At 37.8% G+C, this 22,347-nt stretch overlaps 1 protein-coding gene across 1 annotated transcript in view; it reads right to left on the reverse strand.

Annotated features, from left to right (window-relative positions):
* Positions 1-1,498: 1,498 nt before the first annotated feature.
* nr1h5.S (nuclear receptor subfamily 1, group H, member 5 S homeolog) overlaps positions 1,499-22,347 on the reverse strand; it is a gene marked incomplete at its 5' end in the record, with an annotated part of 42,089 nt that continues 21,240 nt past the window's right edge. The window contains 8 exon segments of the mRNA NM_001088774.1: positions 1,499-1,885; positions 4,054-4,167; positions 6,759-6,875; positions 8,192-8,320; positions 9,044-9,143; positions 11,619-11,723; positions 12,959-13,098; positions 19,646-19,786. Coding sequence (NP_001082243.1) covers positions 1,596-1,885; positions 4,054-4,167; positions 6,759-6,875; positions 8,192-8,320; positions 9,044-9,143; positions 11,619-11,723; positions 12,959-13,098; positions 19,646-19,786 — 1,136 coding nt within the window. The 3' untranslated portion in view covers positions 1,499-1,595.

The raw sequence follows: 22,347 nt of genomic DNA on the forward strand, positions 1-22,347 counted from the left end.
ACCCATAAGGCTGATTTTGCTTCCAATAAGGATTAATTATATCTTAGGTAGGTACTCCTGTATTATTACAGAGAAAAAGGAAATCATTTTTAAAAATCTGGATAAATTAGATAAAATGGAGTATGAGAGACAGCCTTTCCATAATTTAGAGCTTTTTGGATAATGGATCTGATACCTGTACCTTGCACAGCCCACAGTACCAAATCACTACTTACACCACACTCCTCTTTACCGAAAATCCCGATGTCATAAACTGATTGCAGAACCAGATATTAGATTATGCGCAGACAGCCAATCAGCGTTTCAAACACAGTTATTATACATACAAAAACAGTTATGCAATACATTGCTTATTTGAATTAAACATATCTCTACAATCCACACATTCCTCTCCCTCCTCACAGTCTATAATTGTACAGCCTGTGCATGGACATAGACATTAGGTCCCCCATTCTGGTGCATAGATTTTGGGGTGATACAGAACTTGCCTTAAAGGGGACCAGTCACCCAGAAAAATATTCAAAATCCTATTTTATCACATTAGTCAAGCAAAATGAACTTTAATTACACTATATAAACTTTTTGAATCATGTTTCCGTCAGTCTGGGAATTCATAATTATAGCAAGCAGACAGGAGCCATTTTGTGTACACTGTTATTAAGACAAGCCTTGTATCATCTCAGAATCTTGTTTGTACACCAGAATGGGGGACCCGAAGTCCATTCCCATGCCCTGGCTACACAATTAAATGGTAAAGAGAACAGGGGAATGTGGGGAGAGCAGTGACATCTAGGAAGTGCTGAATGGAAAGTGAAAGTAATTGTCTGCCCCGCCTCTATGCCCAGGGCATAGAGGAGTGGCAGACAATATTTGATTGACAGCTGAGATTTTTGTATTGAATGTATAGTTTAGTTTGTTCAACTAACATGATTTTGTAATTATTTCTTAGGGTGACAGGTCCTCTTTAATGGTTTTAGTGGAGATCCATATTATGGAAAAATCCCTTATCCAGTAAACCCTAGATCCCAAGCATAATGATTTTACATTTATTTGTAGATGTAATTGACTCATTAAAAGCACTTTATGTCTGTCCTTCATTATTAGCAAGTAATTGTATTTTTTGTTGAAGTGAATCTATCATTGTTTCAGTGATATAATTACTGTCACACTTGTCAACTTTGCCGTTTCCTGAAAAGTTGCTGCAAATGTTGCTGCCAGATCTTTAAATTAATCTAACCAACCTCAGACGCATCATATTTCAACTATTATCAGACAAGTCCACAATTAAATACATTATCGTCATATTTGGTTTCTCAAATTTATTAGACAGTGGAATTTCTATATTTTATTATATTTTATTTATCCACCTGACAAGTGTTCAGTAAAATGTCAATTGTTGGGTTTAGCCAAAAGAATGTTTGCTCCCTGTAATGAGTTTGCCACCAATTTGTTTTCAATTTAGGTTTTTTGGAAAGTACAAAAGACCTTGCAACATTTAAAATGTATAGTTATTTTATTTATATGAACATGAATGCAATTAAGCCTTTGCCAAGACCGAGAGCAGAACATCAGTAGAGGCACAAATGTCCAATATTTTATGCTGGCTGTAGTAAATTGAGATTAAATTTACAGTTTGATTCTAAACTCATTGTTGATTCCAGCACCCATACAGCAAAGGGGGTAAGCTTTGTGTCTCTTGCTTTCCACAATACAAGTACTTCTGAATGGTTGTGATGAAGGGTTCTGAGCTCTGTCAGACGTCCAATCAGTCGCGCAAAATGCTGAGGATCCTCCGGATGATAGAGCCTTGAGTACTTGTGTAGAATTCCTAAAAGTGGTTCCTGCAACTTCTCTACATGTGGCTTGCTTTGTAAGAGTGGGTGATCTAGAATTGGAGAATTGAGTAAAAGAAAATAAATGTTCAGTAAGTACCAGAGTTAATTTTACTGAGAAAAGATATTAAAGGGGACATTAGTCAAGCAAAATAAACTTTAATTATGCTATATAAATTATTTAAATCTTGTTTCGTTCGGTCTAGGAACTCATAATTATAGCAAGCAGGCAGGCGCATTTTGTGGACACTGTTATTAAACCTTGCATCATCTCAGAATGTTGTTTATGTACCAGAATGGAGAACCCGATGTCCAACCCCATGCACTGGCTACACAATTAAATGGTAAAGAGAACAGGGGAATGTGGAGAGAGCAGTGACATTTAGGAAGTGCTGAATGGAAAGTGAAAGTAATTACCTATGGCATAGAGGAGGGACAGGCAATATTTGATTGACAGCTCAGATTTTTAAATGCATTTACAACAGCTATGAATGCTTTAATAAAAAAAAGAATTGGAATGGATTTCATGTTTAATTTGAAAAGGACTTTTATTATACAGATTTTTATGTCGGGGTGACAGGTCCACTTTAAAGTCTAAAAATTACTTTCATTATAACCAGTGGTGCAACTGCTGTGGGTGTAGGAGAGTGGCTGGGGGAGTGGGATTTCTTTACAGCTATAGAGGAAGCAGGGCCTGAAGTTGAGGCCTTCCTACTATTATGGGGAGACAAGCAAGTTAGGAGATAAATAGGGGGCAGCACATTGTATACTGTTGGTGTCTTGCTCCATACATAATGAATGATACCATTGATTTCTATTAATCTTCATAATTTTGTTTTGACTAATACACCTAGTTCACTAGGAATTATTGATCTGCTACATACAATGCTGTTCTAACATCTGTACCCCGGCGGATTCAGAACACTTCACAAGTCCATTCATGCAACTCTCACAAGTAACACCTCTTTCTAGGAGTTGCATGACACATTGGATAATCCTATCACAGTAACTACACAGAATCAACACCTCTGTGAATTTCTTCAGATGTCACCTCTTTGAAGAGTTACAATGTGCCATTGTGATTGGATTAGTGGAAGAGTTTATATGAAGAGAATTTCCCTCACCAGTCAGTTGAACTGAAGAAGCTGCTCGGATGAGTAGTGAAACGTCTTCATTGATTACTCAGCAAGTCCAGTTGTTTTTAGATTTTTTTTAGATTGACCTATACTAGATATTGATCTTATGGCGCCACTTTGCCTATTTACTCCATTAACTACTGTCATGTGACTCTAATCGGACTATATGGATTAACCTTTACCTGTGGATTTACTTGGACTGATTATGGACTCTGTAGGGCAGTGATCCCCAACCAGTAGCTCGTGAGCAACATGTTGCTCTCCAACCCCTTGGATGTTGCTCCCAGTGGCCTCAACGCAGGTGATAATTTTTGAATTCCTGACTAAGAGGCATGTTTTGGTTGTATAAAAACCAGGTGCACTGCCATACAGAGCCTCAATGTAGGTTGACAATCCATATAGGGGTTACCAAATGGCCAATCACAGCACTTATTTGTCACCCCAAGAACATTTTTCATGCTAGTGTTGCTCCCCAACTCTTTTTACTTCTGAACGTTACTCACGGGTTCAAAAGGTTGGGGATCCCTGCTGTAGGGGCACAGTGATGTCAATAATTAGGGGTTGGAGTTATTTACCCCACCCAACACTGTGTCTTTAAATCTATGTTACAGTCTCTTTGTATATTGGCTTGAAAAAGGGCCCAGTGGGACCTGAAACATTGTTACTTTGACGGCTGAATATGAATGTTTCATTGATTTTTGCAACAGATAGTGGGCCTTCAACCAATCATCCTGACATAAAAATTAATGTGATATCAAATCAAGGACAGAGTTATTACAAGTTCATACCCTATTAGTTGAGAAAAAACATTTTATATATAGTATCATCTATATGCCGTCTTGTAGATTCCATCCATCACCTCACCATCTGTACGCCTAAATGTAGAGAAAGTTTCTTAACTCGCCTCATGGCAGCAGCACCCCTGATGGAGATATGCAGGTCTTTTATTGTTTCAGAGACAAATAAAAGTGTTACCTACTGATAAGTAATGGTGCTTTTGATAAATGGATGTAGCAGTTACTTAAATGCACAAATTTATTCAGACTTGCCAACAAAAATTACAAGGGAAGGATAATTAACTATACCTGAAAAGTAAACTGTTACTGCTGAAAGTAATGCATACTCTGCCTCAGTCACATTAAGGGATCCCATGCTTCTGAAAAAGTTGAAAAGCGGAGTAATAAACTCTTCTGTTAAATCTATAACAAATAAAAAATATGTAAAAAAAAAAGTTAATGACATTTTTTAAAAATGGTAAAACTTTTTGTAGTTAGCTAGTTAGAACTGCCCTCAAAAATGTGCCCCTAAGATTACTTTCATGCATGTAACTATAGAGAAAGCAGACTTCGCAGTCATGGGGGGCCCGGGGCACAGGGAGGCCCAGACTATGGGATTTGCTGCATTGAAATGCCTGTTCCACAGTTATAATTGACATTATAACCACAAAGTTATTTGCAAAACCCAGCAAAGGTAATCTGCTGTGTAATCTGCTATTAAAAAAAGAAGCTGAAAGAGTTAAAACAGCATATAAAATCTCAGGGCCATAGGTATGGGACCCATTATGGGCAGAGGTGGTCTTTATGATGATCATGCAGGGAACGCTAAGCACGGCAACTTGTGAGAAGATTTACTTGCAAATCACTCAGCGACAACACAGAACACATTTAACAGTATGGAAATCCAAGAACAATATGGAGTGCAGTAATACAACAGCACATATCATTGAAAACACACATTAACAATATTAACAGCTCCACCTTGGGACCGTTTCAGTTTAGCACACAGAGTTTATGCATGAATGCTGTTACAAGTATTCCAACAAATAATCCTTATTGGAAGCAAAACAAGCTTATTGGGTTTATTTAATGTTTACAGGATTTTCTAGTAAACTTATGGCATGAACATCCAGAAAACAAAAAGCTGTTATCCTGAAAACTCCAGATCCTAAGAATTCTGGATAACATGTCCCATAGTTCCGGTCAGCCTGTGGCTTTGTGTCTTTTCATGATACAGAACACCTTGGAGTCAATTGGTGGACTTTGAAAAATCAAATTTTTGGGGGGTAAAATTTTTTAATCGAATTCGATCGAATGCATATTCCTTCAATTCGTACAATTCAAATTCGGCTGAATACGGGTCTATTCGATCGAAAACGGACCTATTCGACCAAAAAAACTTTTACTTAATTTCGGTTGGTCTTTTTGAATTCCAAATATGCCCCCATATGTATATACTGCAAAGCAGGGGTTGTGTGCCATTTTTTGATGCACTAAACACAGAGGCTTGCGCCCGCTTTCCAGCATATCCATGTGAATCATTTTTGTGCACATTATCATATCAGTTTCTGATATCATTCTCTTACACTTAAGCAGTTTATACTATTTGTTCTCCACTGTTACATTTCTATAACATCAGTCTCTTTTTCAGACTCTATAATGATTTCACTTTCTGTTCTTATGTCTTATGATCGTGCTCACTCACACCATGATGTTTCTTGAGAAACTGACTTTTACCAAATTCAATAATTTTATTCACTAATTGTTTGTATATCACCGTTATCACCTATTTGTTGTTTCACTGTGACTTAGGGGCAGATTTATCAAAATGTGAGTTGAGAGCTTAATTAATAAAACTCAACCCACGTTCTTTTCATTCCTATGGGAATTTTAGAAGAGTATTTATCAAATGGTGATTTCTAACGTTCCCCCATTCATAGATACAGTTCTAAAAAAATACCATAGGAAAGAATAGAACACAGGGGAGTGTTTATTTATTAAACTCTCAACTTACATTTTGATAAATCTGCCCCTTAATCTCATCTTAATATTTCAAAAGATGGGTAGCGTCTTCTACATATTTTGTTAATAAGTATATGGTTTCGTAGCAACTTCTAACTCACTTTAGTGCCATGTTAAAGGGGAGGGGTATATGGATTGGGTTTACAGTGTGGTTACAGCATGTAGAGATTTTGGATGTGGAGAGAAGCCATCAAAAAAAAAGAAGTAGTAGCCAAAACAAATAAAATTAAAAAAAGCTTTATTAGGACATACATAGGCTAACGCGTTTCCTGCCTGAAGTGGTCACTTACACATAGGCTAAAGGTCTACCCTTGGTGCATTCCTTTTAAAGGGGTGTTGACCAATAAAAATTTACATACAACGCATCATAATGGTTCAACCAATCAGAAAAAAACCTCATTACGTGTACATGGACCAATAGAAATGTGTCCATGTAATGAGGTCTTTTTTTGATTTGTCGAGAGAGGTGACAAGGCCACCAGGACAGAGACAAAGCCAACAGGATAGAGACTCAGGCGTTTAGGCTCAGGGATAAAGAGATCCTTGATTGTGCACCAAGGCAGGCAGGCAATGCAACCTCTCTAAACCTGAAAGTCTGTGTGTATTTACTGGATAACTATTGTTGGAAGCATTTACTGATTGATATTGTAACATCAAGCCAGCACCCACCATTTTCTAAAGTGTATCATCTGTATATAAATACTTTGTTTTTAAAGAACCACTGGTGCCCAGATTATTTGAAGTATTTGTCTTATGGTGGAGATATACTGTGGTTAACACTTCTTCCAGTAAGCAAGGGCCCACCTGAGAGTCACTCCTACTTATGGGGGAATGTAATATGTTTCGTTATATTTTCCACCTAAGTTCGCTACTAAAAACTGTCAAGAGTTAAATCCCATTGGACTGGTCCCAAGGTATAGCAACATAGTTAATAGTGATTTGGGGTACCCCACCCCCATCCACCTGTTATATATATTTATGCTATGGCAAACCTGTACTTGAGGTTGAGTCCTCCTCTTGTGGATGTGCTTCCAGTGAGTACAGAGGGCATTTGTCAAACTCTTGAATCTGAGAAAAGTCTACAGAATGGCTTGGGTATCTTGCAAGTCCTGCAAAATGGTAAAAAGGATATTATTTTAGATTGTGTCATATGCATTAGTATGTCTATCTATATAACAGTTTCAATAATATGTATTTCCAACGGGCACTGTAAAAATGCTTGGCTTTCACACAGTTTATATTCTGAGTTTGAGTTGAGTTTATTTTTCATTTAGATTTTTAAAATATTACAATATTACACATAATATTTTCAATTTGTGTCTATGAAATAGTTTTTACTGTAGGAATATTAGCCTGAACCAGCAGTGATTTTAGATACTGAAATACATTTTTGTTTAAGCTAATTGGATAATATACATCTATAATACACAAAAGCCATGAATATCTTGTAAATTATATCCTTATAAACGGTGAGTTCTGATGTCATCAGTTATAAACGGTGAGTTCTGATGTCATTTCTGTCACATGACTCACTGAAACTTGTGTATTATAATAAATAAAGTATGAGGATATTAGAAGTTACCTCGTAGTTCCATGACCTGTATAAAAACACACTGCCCTCGGCCTCGTGTTTTTATATGGTCATGAAACTCCTCGGTAACTTATAATATCCTTATATTTTACAAGAGGGTGTACTTTATTCACTATATTATGGACTGAAAACAACCTAATGATAAAATAATAATTAACATTATAACCTGATATAACATGCTACCTCCACTATGAGTCCAAGTACTCAATATCCAAACATTATGCTGATTTGTTTGCAGCAAGAAATGATATTAGGTTGAAGAAGCAAAAAAAGCATCTGTATGTCATGGCCAGCAATGGTGTTTTATTTCAATGCAACTGACTTCTATGCCCAGCTCTGGAATTAACCTTGTAGTCTACTTTATGAAAAAGGAAAAGCAACCTAACTTTTGGAGAAATTCTGTGTGAATCTGGACATGATTCACAAAGGTATTTTGAGGTATGTTTAGTATCCTGAAATGGTCACCCCTGGGCTGAAAAGTACTGTGTATAATTAACTGTGTTTGTTAAAAGTGGGGAAAATAAACCCGTATTTACCTTGAAAAGCTGCAATGTCACTGTATTATTGCTCCTTTGACCTATGCTGTCTGCCTACCATTTACTAATTTCCCCAGAATGTATGTGTACAAGCTACCAGTTATATGTGTGTGTATATATATATATATATATATATATATATATATATATATATATATATATATATATATATATATATATATATATATATATATATATATATATATATATATACACAGATACATTTAGTGTGTTTATGGGTATAGGGAAAACAGTTGGTTAGTAAAAACAGACAAAAGTCACAATATTAATGACAAACCTTCAGTAGTTTGTAAAGTGGAACCCATGACTGACTGATTATAAATCTGTGCTGACCGTAACAACATTGCTTCAACAGTAGACCCTTTCAGAAGAGCAATCTGATCCAAGGGATCTAACATCTCAAAACCTGCAAGAAAATAAATATATTGTCATTTTAAAAAAACATTATTATCAGTTAGAGAACAGAAGATAGCTTGTAATGTCATATGCAAAATATTATTCCTACAGCGTCGGACTGGGCTGGCTGTACACCGGCAGAAAACCCAGTGGGCCCCCGGCCCTCGTGGGCCCAAGCCAACCAAGGTCATCTGCTGTAAACTCTTGTGTAGCCCCTCCCTCGCACTCGCGCAAGCCGGCGCATATAAACTCGGCACACACAAAGTTTGTGCTGGGGGGTGGTTTGCGATTGGTGGTGGTGGCACTTGCAGGCAGCAGCCCTAGTGGGCCTCGGACACCACAGTCCAACACTGTATTCCTATTCGGGAACAATTTTTTATTTTCATTAAATGAATGTAGCTTTAGTGACCCCATCCACCAGTGCAAATACTATCGTTTGCATCGATGTGCAGTGTATGTATTAAAACTTATTACTGAAAATTGTATTTTTCTGTAAAAAAATTGGGTTTACTTGGGCCTTTAACGTGCACAATGCACAATTAAAATTTGCAGTGTAAATATAACATTATATTGCAAAATGTGGCTTTTTTGTTGATGTAGTTTTTCTTTCAGTTTGCTAATTTTAATATGATCTGTAATCGTGTCAGTATGCACAGCGAGGGGAGGGGGTGTTGTGTTCTTTACAGGGTGTTATAATTGCAATGGGAACAATAATGCATACAAAGATACAAACCTGGATGACTTTTGGTAAATTCTACAAAAGCTCGTACATGAAGCACAGCTGCTTCTGAAAAGTGGTAAAATATTTCCTCTGGATCGGCAGACTCTTCCAGCTGAACAAAATAAAAATGGAAAAATGTTGCGATGCATCAACTCCATATTTTTTAGGCTTGGTCATAATAACTAATCCTCTGTGAGCGCAAAAAAATAAATAAATCAGATCCATCATCAGTAAAAATAAATGTGCTAGCTTCAGTATCTTGCTTTTTAACTCTACGTGACATTAAGGAGGCAACTTTTTGATTTCACGTTTTTGTGGATGTGGATATGAAAAATATATGCAAGTATTTTCTGAAACCATTAATAGTCAGGATTTATTAATTAAAGAAGATGTCACCAAAAAAATAAAGGCTTGGCAAGTAAAAGCTGGCAAGGTTGCATAGAAGTCAAATAGAAGGCAACAGGAACATTTTTTTTTTTTTTTTCAAAGTTTACTGGGGAAAAAAGGAACACAATTAAAAAAAAAGTTTTTATAAATGAAACTGCTCCTTATAGACTATGCTTATGGATGCAACACAGCATGGTGTTTTTTCAGCCTCGTTAAAAATTGATTTGCAAGAGTATGCAGCTTTTTTTCTATAAATCAATGCACAAGAGCATATTTAGTCTTTTTTTTAATGTTAGTGGTTTTTTTTCTCAACCTCAAAAATTAGTAAATAGGCCTCTAAGGAGCAGATTGATCAAAGTGTGAAATTAGAGCGCAACACAAAAATACCCATTTTCTATTCATTCCTATGGTATTTTCAAAAGAAAGGAGTTCCCACTGACTTCTATAGCACCTCGACAACTCTTACTTGGCAAATTTTTGAAAAAAAAATGTTTTGCCATTCTGCTTAAGAGAGGGGATAACCGGTAGCTCAATCTTATGTAAGCCTGCAGCTTTCTTTCAGATAGAGAAACTGCACACAGACACCATGCTTCTCTTGCATCAAGAAGTCAAACATTTATTAACACTTCTGCATTAGCAGTTAAAAATCATGTCACATGACACTGTATCAGTATGAGATCTGTATGAAAGCACACCTGTTAATACACATGTTAACATTTACACTTAATTAACCTCTAATTTCCATAGCTATTAGAAATATAGAAAAAACACCAATTTTTTGAGAATAGTGGAAAAAAAAATCACAACTCGATTGTTAGTAAAGGGGCCCACAGAGGCTTATTCATTAAGGGTCGGATTTTAGTGGTTTTGGAAACCACGACTAAACTCATAAACTCTAAAACCACTATTGTCACTGAATTTATTAAAAGATCAGAATATAAAAAGTACAAAAGAGAAGAAAGCACTAAAGATCCAAAAAATTCCGAATACCATGAAAAGCTCTAGAAATGCGAGTGTTTCGGACAATTAGTAGCGAAAAAAAATCTAAAAACCTCCAACATTCTAATTGGTTTTAAAATAGTCCAATAGGATAAGCTTTTACAGGATGAGCTTTCACATTTTTAGAAATCTGCCCCTAAGGTTTTGGAATTAGTTCACAAAAGATAAGTTAAGTAAATTGTTAAGATTAGTTAAGTTTGCCTTCAGCTGAAATTAGTACAAACACAATTTTAAAGGAGAAGGAAAGGCAATTCATATTTGGGGGTGCCAAACGTTAGGCACCACAGAGCAATCCTCTTCTTCTCTGCTTCGCTTTTCAAATTTCCTAGGGCAGACTCATGTGCAGTAGAACGAAATCGCCGGCTTTTTCATTAATGTTCAACTTTTTGCACAGCCACAAGCTGAAAGAAGAAGCAGTAAGAGGATCGTTTCATGGTGCTCACTGGAAGAACCCCGGCCGGTGCAGTTTTCTGCTGATAGGAGCACTGGCCCAGGGTGTCAGGTAAGTAAATACAATCACTTGGGGGTGCCTAACTTTTGGCACCCACAAGTATACACTGCTTTTTCTTCTCCTTTAAAGGGGATACTGGATTGGTTGCTTTAATTCCCTAATATAATATTATTATTTACTCTGTGTGTCTGCTTTAAACAACTTTAAATGGATACTGTCATCAGAAATTCTACTTATACTTAAAAACTATGGGACAGATTCTGTTCATGTGAAAACAGATGGAGGAGATTCAATCTCAGATTCAATTCAATTTTGATAAACATGTCTCACTGTTTATCAAGTGAAAACTTTATTGGAGTCTATGGGAAAAAGCTAGAACTGAATTTGGAGAAAAGTTTCTCCTCCTAAAATTGAGTTTTCATGAGATAACTTTTTCTCACTGAACTGAATCTGGCCCTATGTATGATATAGTTTATTAAATACTGTACATTTTGAAAAAAGGAGGATTAGACGGTGCACACCCAGCCAAATAATGTGAGGTGCAATACTTATGGGACTCCCCAACAGAGTCACCAAGGCTTGAGGAACTTTCCAAAAAAGATGAAATTTGGCCAATGCTTTGACTTTGTAATATATTTTTTGTGATTGAATAAAACGCATATAATTGTTCCTTCAGTGTGCATTCTTCATCTTTTTTGTAACGTATTAAATACATTTTATCATATTTTCTTTAACCTGGCACATACTTACGAACATTTTCATATCATCTAGTGAAATGCCACATTTTTGATGTGCTGTAACTATGTGATCAATAAGTTTATACTCTTCACCCGTGAGTTCCAGTTGGGATGGAAGCTGCAAAAGAGTTAATTAACATTAGTGTAGGTTAGGTTAGACTGCCTATATCAGAATCAATAACATTTGCTAAACTGGCTTTTTACCCCAGGTACATAAAGCTCTATACCCACAAATGTTTTACCGGCATTTGCCAATCTGTACATATTTATATGATTTGCTGCATGTAACACATAACTGGTCTAGTTCTGAACTGTAAGTCTAAATCAGGGGTCCCCAATCTTTTTTTAACCATGAGCTGCAATCAAAAACATCTCGGAGGCATGTGCCAAATAAGGGCCGTAAATGGCTATTTGGTAGCCCTTATGTGGTCTGGCAGCCTACAGAAGGCTCTGTTTGGCAGTACATCTGGTTTTTATGCAACTAACACTTGCCTTCAAGCCAGGAATTCAAAGATATGCACCTTTATTTCCAAATTGCATGTTTTTTTCCTGTAAAAGCCTGAATTTTTCAGATTTTTGTCTGAAAAGCCCAAAATAGTCAGATTTTTGGGCTAATTCCAGTGCAGACCACAGAAACTTCCGAATAAGACAGGGACCTTTCCCATTGAGTTATACAGTATACAACCTCGGCAGGTCTGAGATGGTGCATTTTGGGATACAACCTCGGCAGGTCTGAGATGGTGGATTTTTGGATCCAGACTATTTGCAGCATCAGGGTATTATAAATCTTGAAAAATCTCAGTTTATTTTTCACTAAAAATTTGGATTATATAGTATAGTAGCAATCGGACTCTCATAAATAACCCCCTGTGACTATGATAGCTGCTGCAGACCTTTTGCACAGTGCTACTGCAACATATTTGATTATGAGTATTGTGATCCTGTTAGATGCCAGATCAGCTTGGGATGCTGTTTCATCCCTCCAGTGCTCAGTTGTTTGCTGATATATGTGGGAGCAGGCCCGTACTGGCAATCTGTGGGTTCTGGCAAATGCCAGAGGGGCTGCTATAAGGTGTCATAGAAAGTCAGTATTTAGTGGGCTGGTGGGGGCTGTTTGGGCCTCTATGTGGGCTGATTGGGCCTCTGTGTACCTGAAATACCAGGGCCTATTTTAATTCTCAGTCCGGACCTGTTTGGGAGGGGGTGGTTTATACAACTGCAAGCAGAAAGCTTCTGTTACTTACATTGGGAATTCATAACTGACTGCAATCCTTAATGCAAATCCTTGATTTCTACAGGACCTGTCATAGAAAAAGTGGCTTTGCTTTTAACCGGTACTGTACTGATACTTACTTTGGTTAGTTTTGTAGTAGATGACACATGCCTGCTATCACTTCCATCATCTTCTGTTTTCACATTAGATAATATAGAATTGTTTTGCTTGCAGTTTTTCCGAAGCCTCTTTGATTTGCACTGAACTTCAGTGAGCAAACCTGGAGATACAGAAGGACACATTTTTGGATTGATATGATTGATATAAATGATAAGTGTATGCAAATCAGAGTCTCTTTCTAATTACTAAAATCTTCATTATCTTCATATATTATTTTATCCACCTTACACCATAGCTCATAGTGATCAAGATAAAATCACAAATATGGCAATATGGTTTGTTTGTTCTGTACTCGCCATATAGATTTGCAAAGATATAAGGGCTGCTTGATGGCTGGGATATTGGCCATTTGGGACCCCTTGTGGTTACATAGTTACATACTTTTTTTTTTTTTTTTACTAAATTGTATCCCGTTGGGCGGGATACTAAGGTTCAGAATACTTGAGCTTTTTTTTTTACTCTGTTGCTGCTGGAGGAGAAACTTTTCATAAAGAAAGCCCTAACCTGGAAAAATAATTATTTTCACAAAGGTAGCATAAATACAATCTTGCCCTGTCTCAGCTTCCCCTGTAACAATTAACTTCTTTACAGAGCAGCCAGTGTGTCCGAGGATTGTACTGCATGAGTGCCTGTAGGTCTCAAGCATGTACTGTATAGTGTGTAAAGTTTAATTTTTCACTCTAAATCAGCTCTGGGAGGGGGGTCGCCAACTCTTTGACTGTTTTAAATTTATACATTTAGTTGATACTTTTTTTTATCTTTGTCCCTGCTGAGAAGAATCCTTGAGTTACAATAAAGGCAGCTGTTAGAATTGATACAATAATTGCTAATATTTCAGATATTGCAGCAGATTGCTGCAGATACTGCTGAGAAATGTATCAACTAATGTACTCACTTAAGGGATTATTTACTAAACTCCAAATTCAAAAATCACAAAAAATGTGTGATTTTTGTTTAAAAAAATCACGAATTTTTCAGGATTTCTAAAACCTTGAGGATGGAAAAGTCCAAATCAGAAAATCTGGCATCTCAGACCTGTCGAGGTTGCAAATAAGTCAATTTGAGAAGTCACAATTATTTTTTGATGTGCGCTGGGTTCCGTGCAATACCTGGGCAAAAAACATAAGAAATCTGAGTTTTTGGGGTGAAAAATCCGAAATCTTGAAATCTTGAAAATCGGGAAAAACGGATTTTTCGGGAAAGCGTATTAATAAATAAGCCGAACAAAACAGTGTGGATTTGGTCGGAGGTTTTTTCACAAAATATTGAGATAAAATCGGACTTTGATAAATAACCCCCTAAATGTATCAAATTGTAGCAGTTCAGAATCAGCACCTGGATTACTGAGCTGCCAGACTAAGACACTAGAGACAGGAACATTTAGGGGCACATTTACTAAGCCTGAGTGAAGGATTCGAATTAAAAAAACTTTGAATTTGAAGGGTTTTTTTGGGTACTTCGACCATCGAATAGGCTACTTCGACCACGACTTTGAATCGATAGATTCGAACTAAAAATCGTTCGACTATTCGACCATTCGATAGTCGAAGTACTGTCTCTTTAAAAAAAAAAACGTTGACTACCTACTTCGCCACTTTAAACCTACCGAGCACCAATTTTAGCCTATGGGGACCTTCCCCATAAGCTTTCTAAGCAATTTCTGATCGAACGAAAATCGTTCGATCGATGGATTAAAATCCTTAGAATCATTTGATTCGAAGGATTTAATCGTTCGATCAAACTATTTTTCCTTCGATCGTTCGATCTAAGTATTTGCGGTAAATCCTTCGACTTCGATATTCGAAGTCGAAGGATTTTACTTCGATGGTCGAATATCGAGGGTTAATTAACCCTCGATATTCAACCCTTAGTAAATGGGCCTCAACTTTCATTTTGGAAAAAAGATTAAAAAAAATAATAAATGGAAAGCAATTAAAAAAGTCTGTCTTTATTTCTGGTGAACAATCTGAAAACAACTCAACTAAAAAAGGTTTTTGGAAGATGAACAACCCCTTTTAAGAAGTTATGTGTTGGGGGGGGGGGCTGAGGTAGTACAAAATGGTATTGATGCTGGTTATCAAAAAAGATTTTCCAGGGCAATGTTAGGGCTGGTTTTGCCTGAATGTGAATATAGAATAAATGTCACAGAAAAGAAGAAAGTAGAGTAAACAAGTTAAGCATTATAGTAAAAGAAAAATGTCAAGGGAAAATGGGGGATCCAAACAAAATTAGGGTGCCAGCTGAAGAACACGTAGCGCAATATGTAAAATAGTAAAGAAATGATGGTATAAAGAACTACAAATAAAACAAATAGATGAGCAGAAGCAAGAACAATATGCATAAGAATATAAAAGAGTATGAAAAGCAGAGCAGGGAATAAAAAAGGAAAGGTTGGTAGTACAGGTATGGGATCCGTTATCTGGAAACCCGTTATCCAGAAAGTTCCGAATTACGGAAAGACCGTCTCCCATAGACTCCATTGTAATCATATAATCCAAAATTTTAAAAATGATTTCCTTTTTCTCTGTAGTAAGAACACAGTTGCTTGTAATTGATCCCAACTAAGATATAATTAATCCTTATTGGAAGTAAAACCAGCCTATTGGGTTTATTTAATGTTGACATGATTTTCTAGTAGTCTTAAGGTGTGAAGATCCAAATTCCGGAAAGCCCCAGGTCTCGATAATTCCGGATAATAGGTCCCATACCTGTATGTTGCTTTTACATATTTTATGTTTATGTATGTACATATAATGTAGTCCTTTGTCCTGCGTGACTTCTGTTCATAGCAATGTGCTTGATCCATTTAGTGTCAGTTGTTTGTGTTGTCTTATGGTTGCAGTCACAGTGCAGGTCCCTTTTGCAACAGCCGCTGTATAGTTTCTTGTATCCTAGTTCTTATGTATATAATGAATGTGATATATTTAATGGATATAATGTTTAATGTCTTTAATATTCACTGTCTTTCACTATGCACAATTTACTTTGGGTACCTACTGACTCTTATTTCCTATAATGCTCTATATAATGTGCTTGTGGTGTGGATATTTACCATTTCTAAATGTATATAATACTGTACTTAGGGTCCCAGTTACTACCGAATACTGTCTACTATGCATCATTTATATATGGCATGTCTGGGGTAAATGCTTCTATCTATTTACTGCAGTAAGTACTGACATGCCTGGGGTTAATTCTGATTATCCATTTTCTAAGGTGATAATTGTCATTTCTGGGGTTAATGACTTATACATTTTCTATTGTGGTTACTAGCAGGGATATATGTATAAATAACACCATTCCTTATTAAATGTTTTCCAGGTTAATGTGACTTGTTGATTGCTGTTGGACTAAGTTGCTGTGTTGTTAATAAACATGGAAAAGCAAATTGGATTTGATTTAAAATGACCGGAACAAGAATGTGTTGGGGGAGAGGCTTATTATAACAGTGGGTGTGGTCTATATTTGTGGGCAGGGCACATACATGCCTCCACTTTTTTCATCCCAAATCAAGCACTGATCTCAAGAATAAATAGTAAACAAAAAAGTGACACTGTTTAAATGTAATTTTTTTGTTCTGGAAAGTCTTAGGGGTCTGTTTACTAAAGTTCGTAAAAATTGTCTATAACTCATCGCCCATTATCGGGAATATTCTTGCAACACAATTAACACTGGTTTACTAAAGTGCAATGAGACAAATTTGTCTTGTGATAAGTGGTGTTAAAAACACAAGTGTAGCAGTTTATTTCTGCATTATGTCTGGCGAATTGTGAGTTTTTTGGTGCTCATTTAGGTTAACTGCATAATCTTCTTTAAATCTTAGATTTTTTGGCACCACTGCAATGGTCATACTAAAGAATATATATATATGAATGAGTTTATATGAAATAGCATTTATTACTAGTTTATAATGTGTTATTTAATATACTTATGGCAAATTAAGTACTATCAGGAATAAATTATTTTCCCATTATATAAATTCTTCTTAATGAATTCACTACAAATTACATTTATAAGTATCATTCTTCCTCAATGCAATCACTCATTTTCGTTGATTATCATGGGTGTCCGCAGAAAATTTTCCAGGGTGGGGCAAGGAGGCATCAGTGGGCGGGCCTGTGAGATAGGTGGGTGTGTCACTGCCATCAGGGGGTGGAGCTATGCCACGGCAATCAGCCGATAGCCGGGTCAATCAAGGGAATCCTGCACAGTTTCCCTAATTTCAAAAACCATCCAGGAAGTTTTGACCCGGGCAACCCTTCAAAGTACCGGTTGTCTGACAAGTGGCAACCCTAGTTCACACAAAGATGGCAAAGTGGCAAGTTCATGCATAAATACCCCCAGAACTCACAAACAGATGGTACAGTGGCAAGTACATGCATAAATACCCCCAGAACTCACAAACAGATGGTACAGGGGCAAGTACATGCAAAAATCTTCGAGGGATCGCAACAGAAACCACAGTATGCTGGGGCCAATGTGCACAGTCCCATAGCTCCCAACATTTGTGATTAAGAAAGAGGGACAAAAATTTAAGGCGCGCGTAGCGCGGCTATTTTTTTGGCCACGCCCACTTTATGGCCACTCCCCCCATAAGTCATGCCCATTTAACTTTAACAAAAACAACATATAAAAACAATCAACCGGCTGTAGGGTACAATGCTCTGTGACATCATGTGCTGGACACTTACCCAGCTGTTGTGTTACAAAGCAAATCCAGCTATGCAGAGTATAACAGAGCAGCAGCACAGAGACCACAAGTTAAGAAATATTGAAACCATTTTAGGACATAATAAATCTCCTAAGCACATGGAATGCAGCTTCACTTGGGACACCCATCAAATAAGGTTCTATTAACTCCTCCGTCCTGCCTGTATGTATACCTCACATTTACCCCTCCTGTCAGGTTACTCAACCTTCAAGTCTAAGCTTTCCTCCTTTAATGATTTCCTCTGAGCCCTCCACCCTCATAATCTCTCCTACAACAACTATCTTCTCCCTCAGCCTTCATATTCTCTAGGAGCCTGGCTGATGATAAGGCTGTGACAAATGAGGGGTCAAAGTGTGTGGGGGGGGGGAGTCCGGGGAGATTGTTAAAGTAGGAAAGCTAAAAAGTGAAGGCTGAGTATGTTGACGGGGGTGAGAGCGGTGAGAGATGCGCTGGAGGCACGGAGGAGTTAATAGAGATTTATTAGAAGGGGGAAACATAACAGTAGAAGCCGCATTCCTGTTGCTTCGCAGCATAAGCACGGACTTTAGGCTGTAATAGTTTCTGTAAATGCAGAGGAATGCTGCATAGTGCATAGCTTGCATTTGCTCTCACCTATTGAAAGGCTGCAGTCACGTCTCCGTTTTGGATCCTCCCTCCTCAGCTCCCCACCCTCTCTACTCTACTCTGTTCCTGGTAGAGCGTGTGACGTCACTGTCATAGTCTCTTCTCGCGAGACTTCGGGAAAAAACCCAGGAACAACAAAAGAGCCCCAAATGAGGCGGGACATAAGGGCAACAACGCCGGACAGCGGGACAGGCATCTAAAAGCGTGTCTGTTCGGCGAAAATCAGGACAGTTGGGGGGTATGCAGTCCCAGGGGGGGCACTGCCCCCTCTTGCCCCCCTCTGTGGACGCCCATGTTGATTATGTTTAAGACTAAACACGTCTTTTACTATCCAATTTCTGTCTTTTTTTCACATAAAGCCACTATCTGGGTGGCGATAAAACTTAGCGACAATTTTGTCTATATTTGGTGAAATTTTGGCAATAATCTTTAGTAAACCTTGTGAGACAACTTATGTAGTATGACTGCGATAATAGGTGTTAATATATATTTGCCAGAATATTTGCAATGACTAATGCTCGCATATTAGTAAACTTGTTCTGGTGGATTTTCTGGCGTTTTTCTGGTGCTTCTTATCACACCTTAGTAAACTTACCCTTAGTCTATATAAATCTAGAAAATAAAACTGACATGTGAAGCAGATATCCACAAACATAAGGCTCTCAGATTCTCATGAGACCGAGGCATTAAACAAGGAAAGAAATCTCTCAAGATAGTGTCAAGACAATAGGCTCCACACAATAATGATGTGCTCAACCACTGCGTGTTATCCACTTGGATCAGGTGATGAACAGTATATTAACCAACCTGCGACGAGTCAGAAGTTATACATGTAGTTCAAGAAACTGCAGCACACTGTAGAACAGCTTTGTGTCATAGTGATTTTATTGGCTCACACAAAAAGTAGACAAAAAAGCAATGTTTCGTGTCACACTGGGCCCTTGATAAATAAATCACCATGACACAAATCTGATTCATCTACATAGTGTGCTGCAATTTCTTGGACTTCAGGGTCAAGCCAATAGTTTGTGTATGAAAAAAAAAGAGAATAATCTCAGACGAAGTAATTAACGATGACAATATAACAATACATGTAAATGCAGAAATTGATGGTATCAGCTGTTCACATTACACTCTAGAAGACCCTTGTCCTTAGACCCCCTTACATAGTATGTAGTCCTCAGCATTCCTACAATGTATACAGTTCTGCATCAATTGTAAATGTGATATCTTTTCAAGATGCACAATTTGAGGTTTTGAGAAAGGAGCAACTTCTACTGTTGGCTGCTGACTTACGACAAATGTGACTTACATTCAGCAAGCATGCCTACAGCTTTGCACTTCTTTAGACGGCATTCCTGACACTTCCTCCGCATGTACATGTCCATCTCACAGTGGCCACCATTCTTGCATCTATACACGGCATTCTTTGTTATGCTACGACGAAAGAAACCTGAAATTAAACACAACCTGATATGAAAAACAATTATGTAAAAAGCAATGTGGATCATTAATTATTTTAAATCCTAAGAACTGTAAAATGTATTGGTCCCATGTGGTATAAGAATATATAATGTGTAAAAATGCTTTGCCTTTACTAACAGCAGAACTAATCAAAAAATTGCCAGTAACTCTATCTGATGTAGCATGTTCTGGTGATGCTAAATAGGGTGTTGGTGGGAATTTACTGAAAGGTAAGCTCTTGCTATCTGTTGCATGTTTTAACTTTTAGGGTCAGGGCACAGAGGCAGGTTCAGGGAGATTTGTCACCCAGCGACAAATCTTGTCTTCTTCAGGGCGACTAATCTCCCTGAACTGCCTCCCCTGCCTTAATCGCCGGCGGAATGGAACTCGGCGTGATTCATTTTCCAAAGTCGCCTGAAGATGCCTCATGAGGAAATTTTGGGTGACTTTGGAAAATGAAACTCTCAGAGTGCCATCCTGCTGGCAATCTACATTGTAGCCAGTGGCAAGGCAGGGGAGGCAGTTTGGGGAGATTAGTCGCCCGAAGAAGAGGAGATTTGTCGACGGGCGACTAATCTCCACGAATCTGCCTGTGTGCTCTGACCCTTGGACCTATAAAGAGGCATAATTACGTTTTCATCCCTTGAGTTAATGCCCTTTTTTATGCAAGACAGAACTTTATTTGCTTTAGTAGCCACAGAATGACACTGCCCAGAATTAGACAACGTGTTATCTACAAAGACCCCTAGATCCTTCTCATTTAGGAAACTCCCAACACACTGCCATTTAGTGTATAACTTGCATTTATATTATTTTAGCCAAAGTACATAACCTTGCATTTATCAACATTGAACCTCATTTTCCAGTTTGCTGCCCAGTTTTCCAGTTTAGACAAATCCCTCTGCAAAGTGGCAGCATCCTGCATGGAACCTATAGTTCTGCACAATTTAGTATCATCTGCAAAAATAGAAACAGTACTTTCAATGCCCACCTCCAGGTCATTAATAAACAAGTTGAAAAGCAAGGGACCTAGTACAGAGCCTTGCGGTACTCCACTAACAACACTGGTCCAATTAGAAAATGTTCCATTTACTACCACTCTTTGTAGTCTATCTTTTAGCCAGTTCTCTATCCAGGTACAAATACTATGTTCCAGGCCAACATTCCTTAATTTAACCAGTAACCTTTTGTGTGGCACTGTATCAAATGATACAGCAAAGTCTAGGTAATTCACATCCACAGCCATCCCAGAATCGAGGTCTCTACTTACATTCTCATAAAAAGAAATTAAGTTAGTCTGGCAAGATCTATTATGCATAAAACCATGCTGGCACAAACTCATAGTATTATGATTTGTTATGAAGTCCAGTATCTTATCCTTTATTAACCATTCGAAAAGCTTTCCTACCACTGACATCAGACTAACTGGCCTATAGTTTTGAGGCTGAGAACGGGATCCTTTTTTGAATAGAGGCACCACATTAGCAATTTGCCAGTCTCTCTGCACTATGCCAGATCTCAATGAATCCTGAAAAATTAAATAAAGAGGTTTGGCAATCACAGAGCTAAGCTCTCTAATTACCCTGGGATGAATACCATCTGGCCCTGGACCTTTGTTAATCTTAACATATTCTAGTCTCTTTTGAATTTCTTCATGTGTGAACCATGCATCATTAGTTGTATTACTAGAATTGGGACTGTTAAGAAGGAAACCTTCACTTACTGGTTCCTCATTTGTGTAGACAGATGAAAAATATGAGTTCAGAATCTGCGCTTTTATTTTGTTTTCATCAACCATCTGACCCCCCTCTGATAGTAAGGGTCCCACCCCTTCCTGCTTCATTTTTTTACTATTAACATAGTAGGGATTAGCCCAGCAACGGGATAACGGTGACTCCCTGGATGAGTACAACGATTAAATCAGGCACAGTAGAACAATGGGTTTGGTGAAACACACGTGTGGATTTTTATTTAAACAGCCCTATGCACACCATTTAGAGCTGTACAAAACGGAAAAGGGTTAAAAATAAAACAAAACAGCAAAATAAACCCTTGCCAGCTTGGCAGCTAACTATACATTCAGGCTTCCCTGACTATCAGACCGGAAACAATCTTGCGTTGCTCTGGTCTCTACGTTAGCAACAGCAGTCTTTACCACACACAAAATAAAGGTTTGTATTTCACCCAAAACCCCAAAAGTTTGCTTACCAAAAAAAATAAGTCTTTCACAGAACTCCCCAGCCTGATATCTCCCGTCAGAACTGGTTCCAGGGTGGAGCGAAAACCTAAGGCTGGGAATTCTTAAAGCAACCTGGATCAGCAGATTTGATTCTGCTGAGCTCGTTAACTGGTCTGTGAGCTGCATTACCAGAAACTGAGAGCAAACTGCTCAAACCTTGGACAGACATACACATCATCCTGCACAAATCCACAAACTTTTACTGACCTGCTGTCACATACCCCCCCCCCTCTTGTTTCGACCCAGAGGTTGGAACACAGGCCACTAGGTACGAATGAACCTGAGATAAAGCATCTACATTAGCCATTTTA

The sequence above is a fragment of the Xenopus laevis genome, chromosome 2S (assembly GCF_017654675.1).
Source record: "Xenopus laevis strain J_2021 chromosome 2S, Xenopus_laevis_v10.1, whole genome shotgun sequence".
NCBI classification, from domain to species: domain Eukaryota; kingdom Metazoa; phylum Chordata; class Amphibia; order Anura; family Pipidae; genus Xenopus; species Xenopus laevis.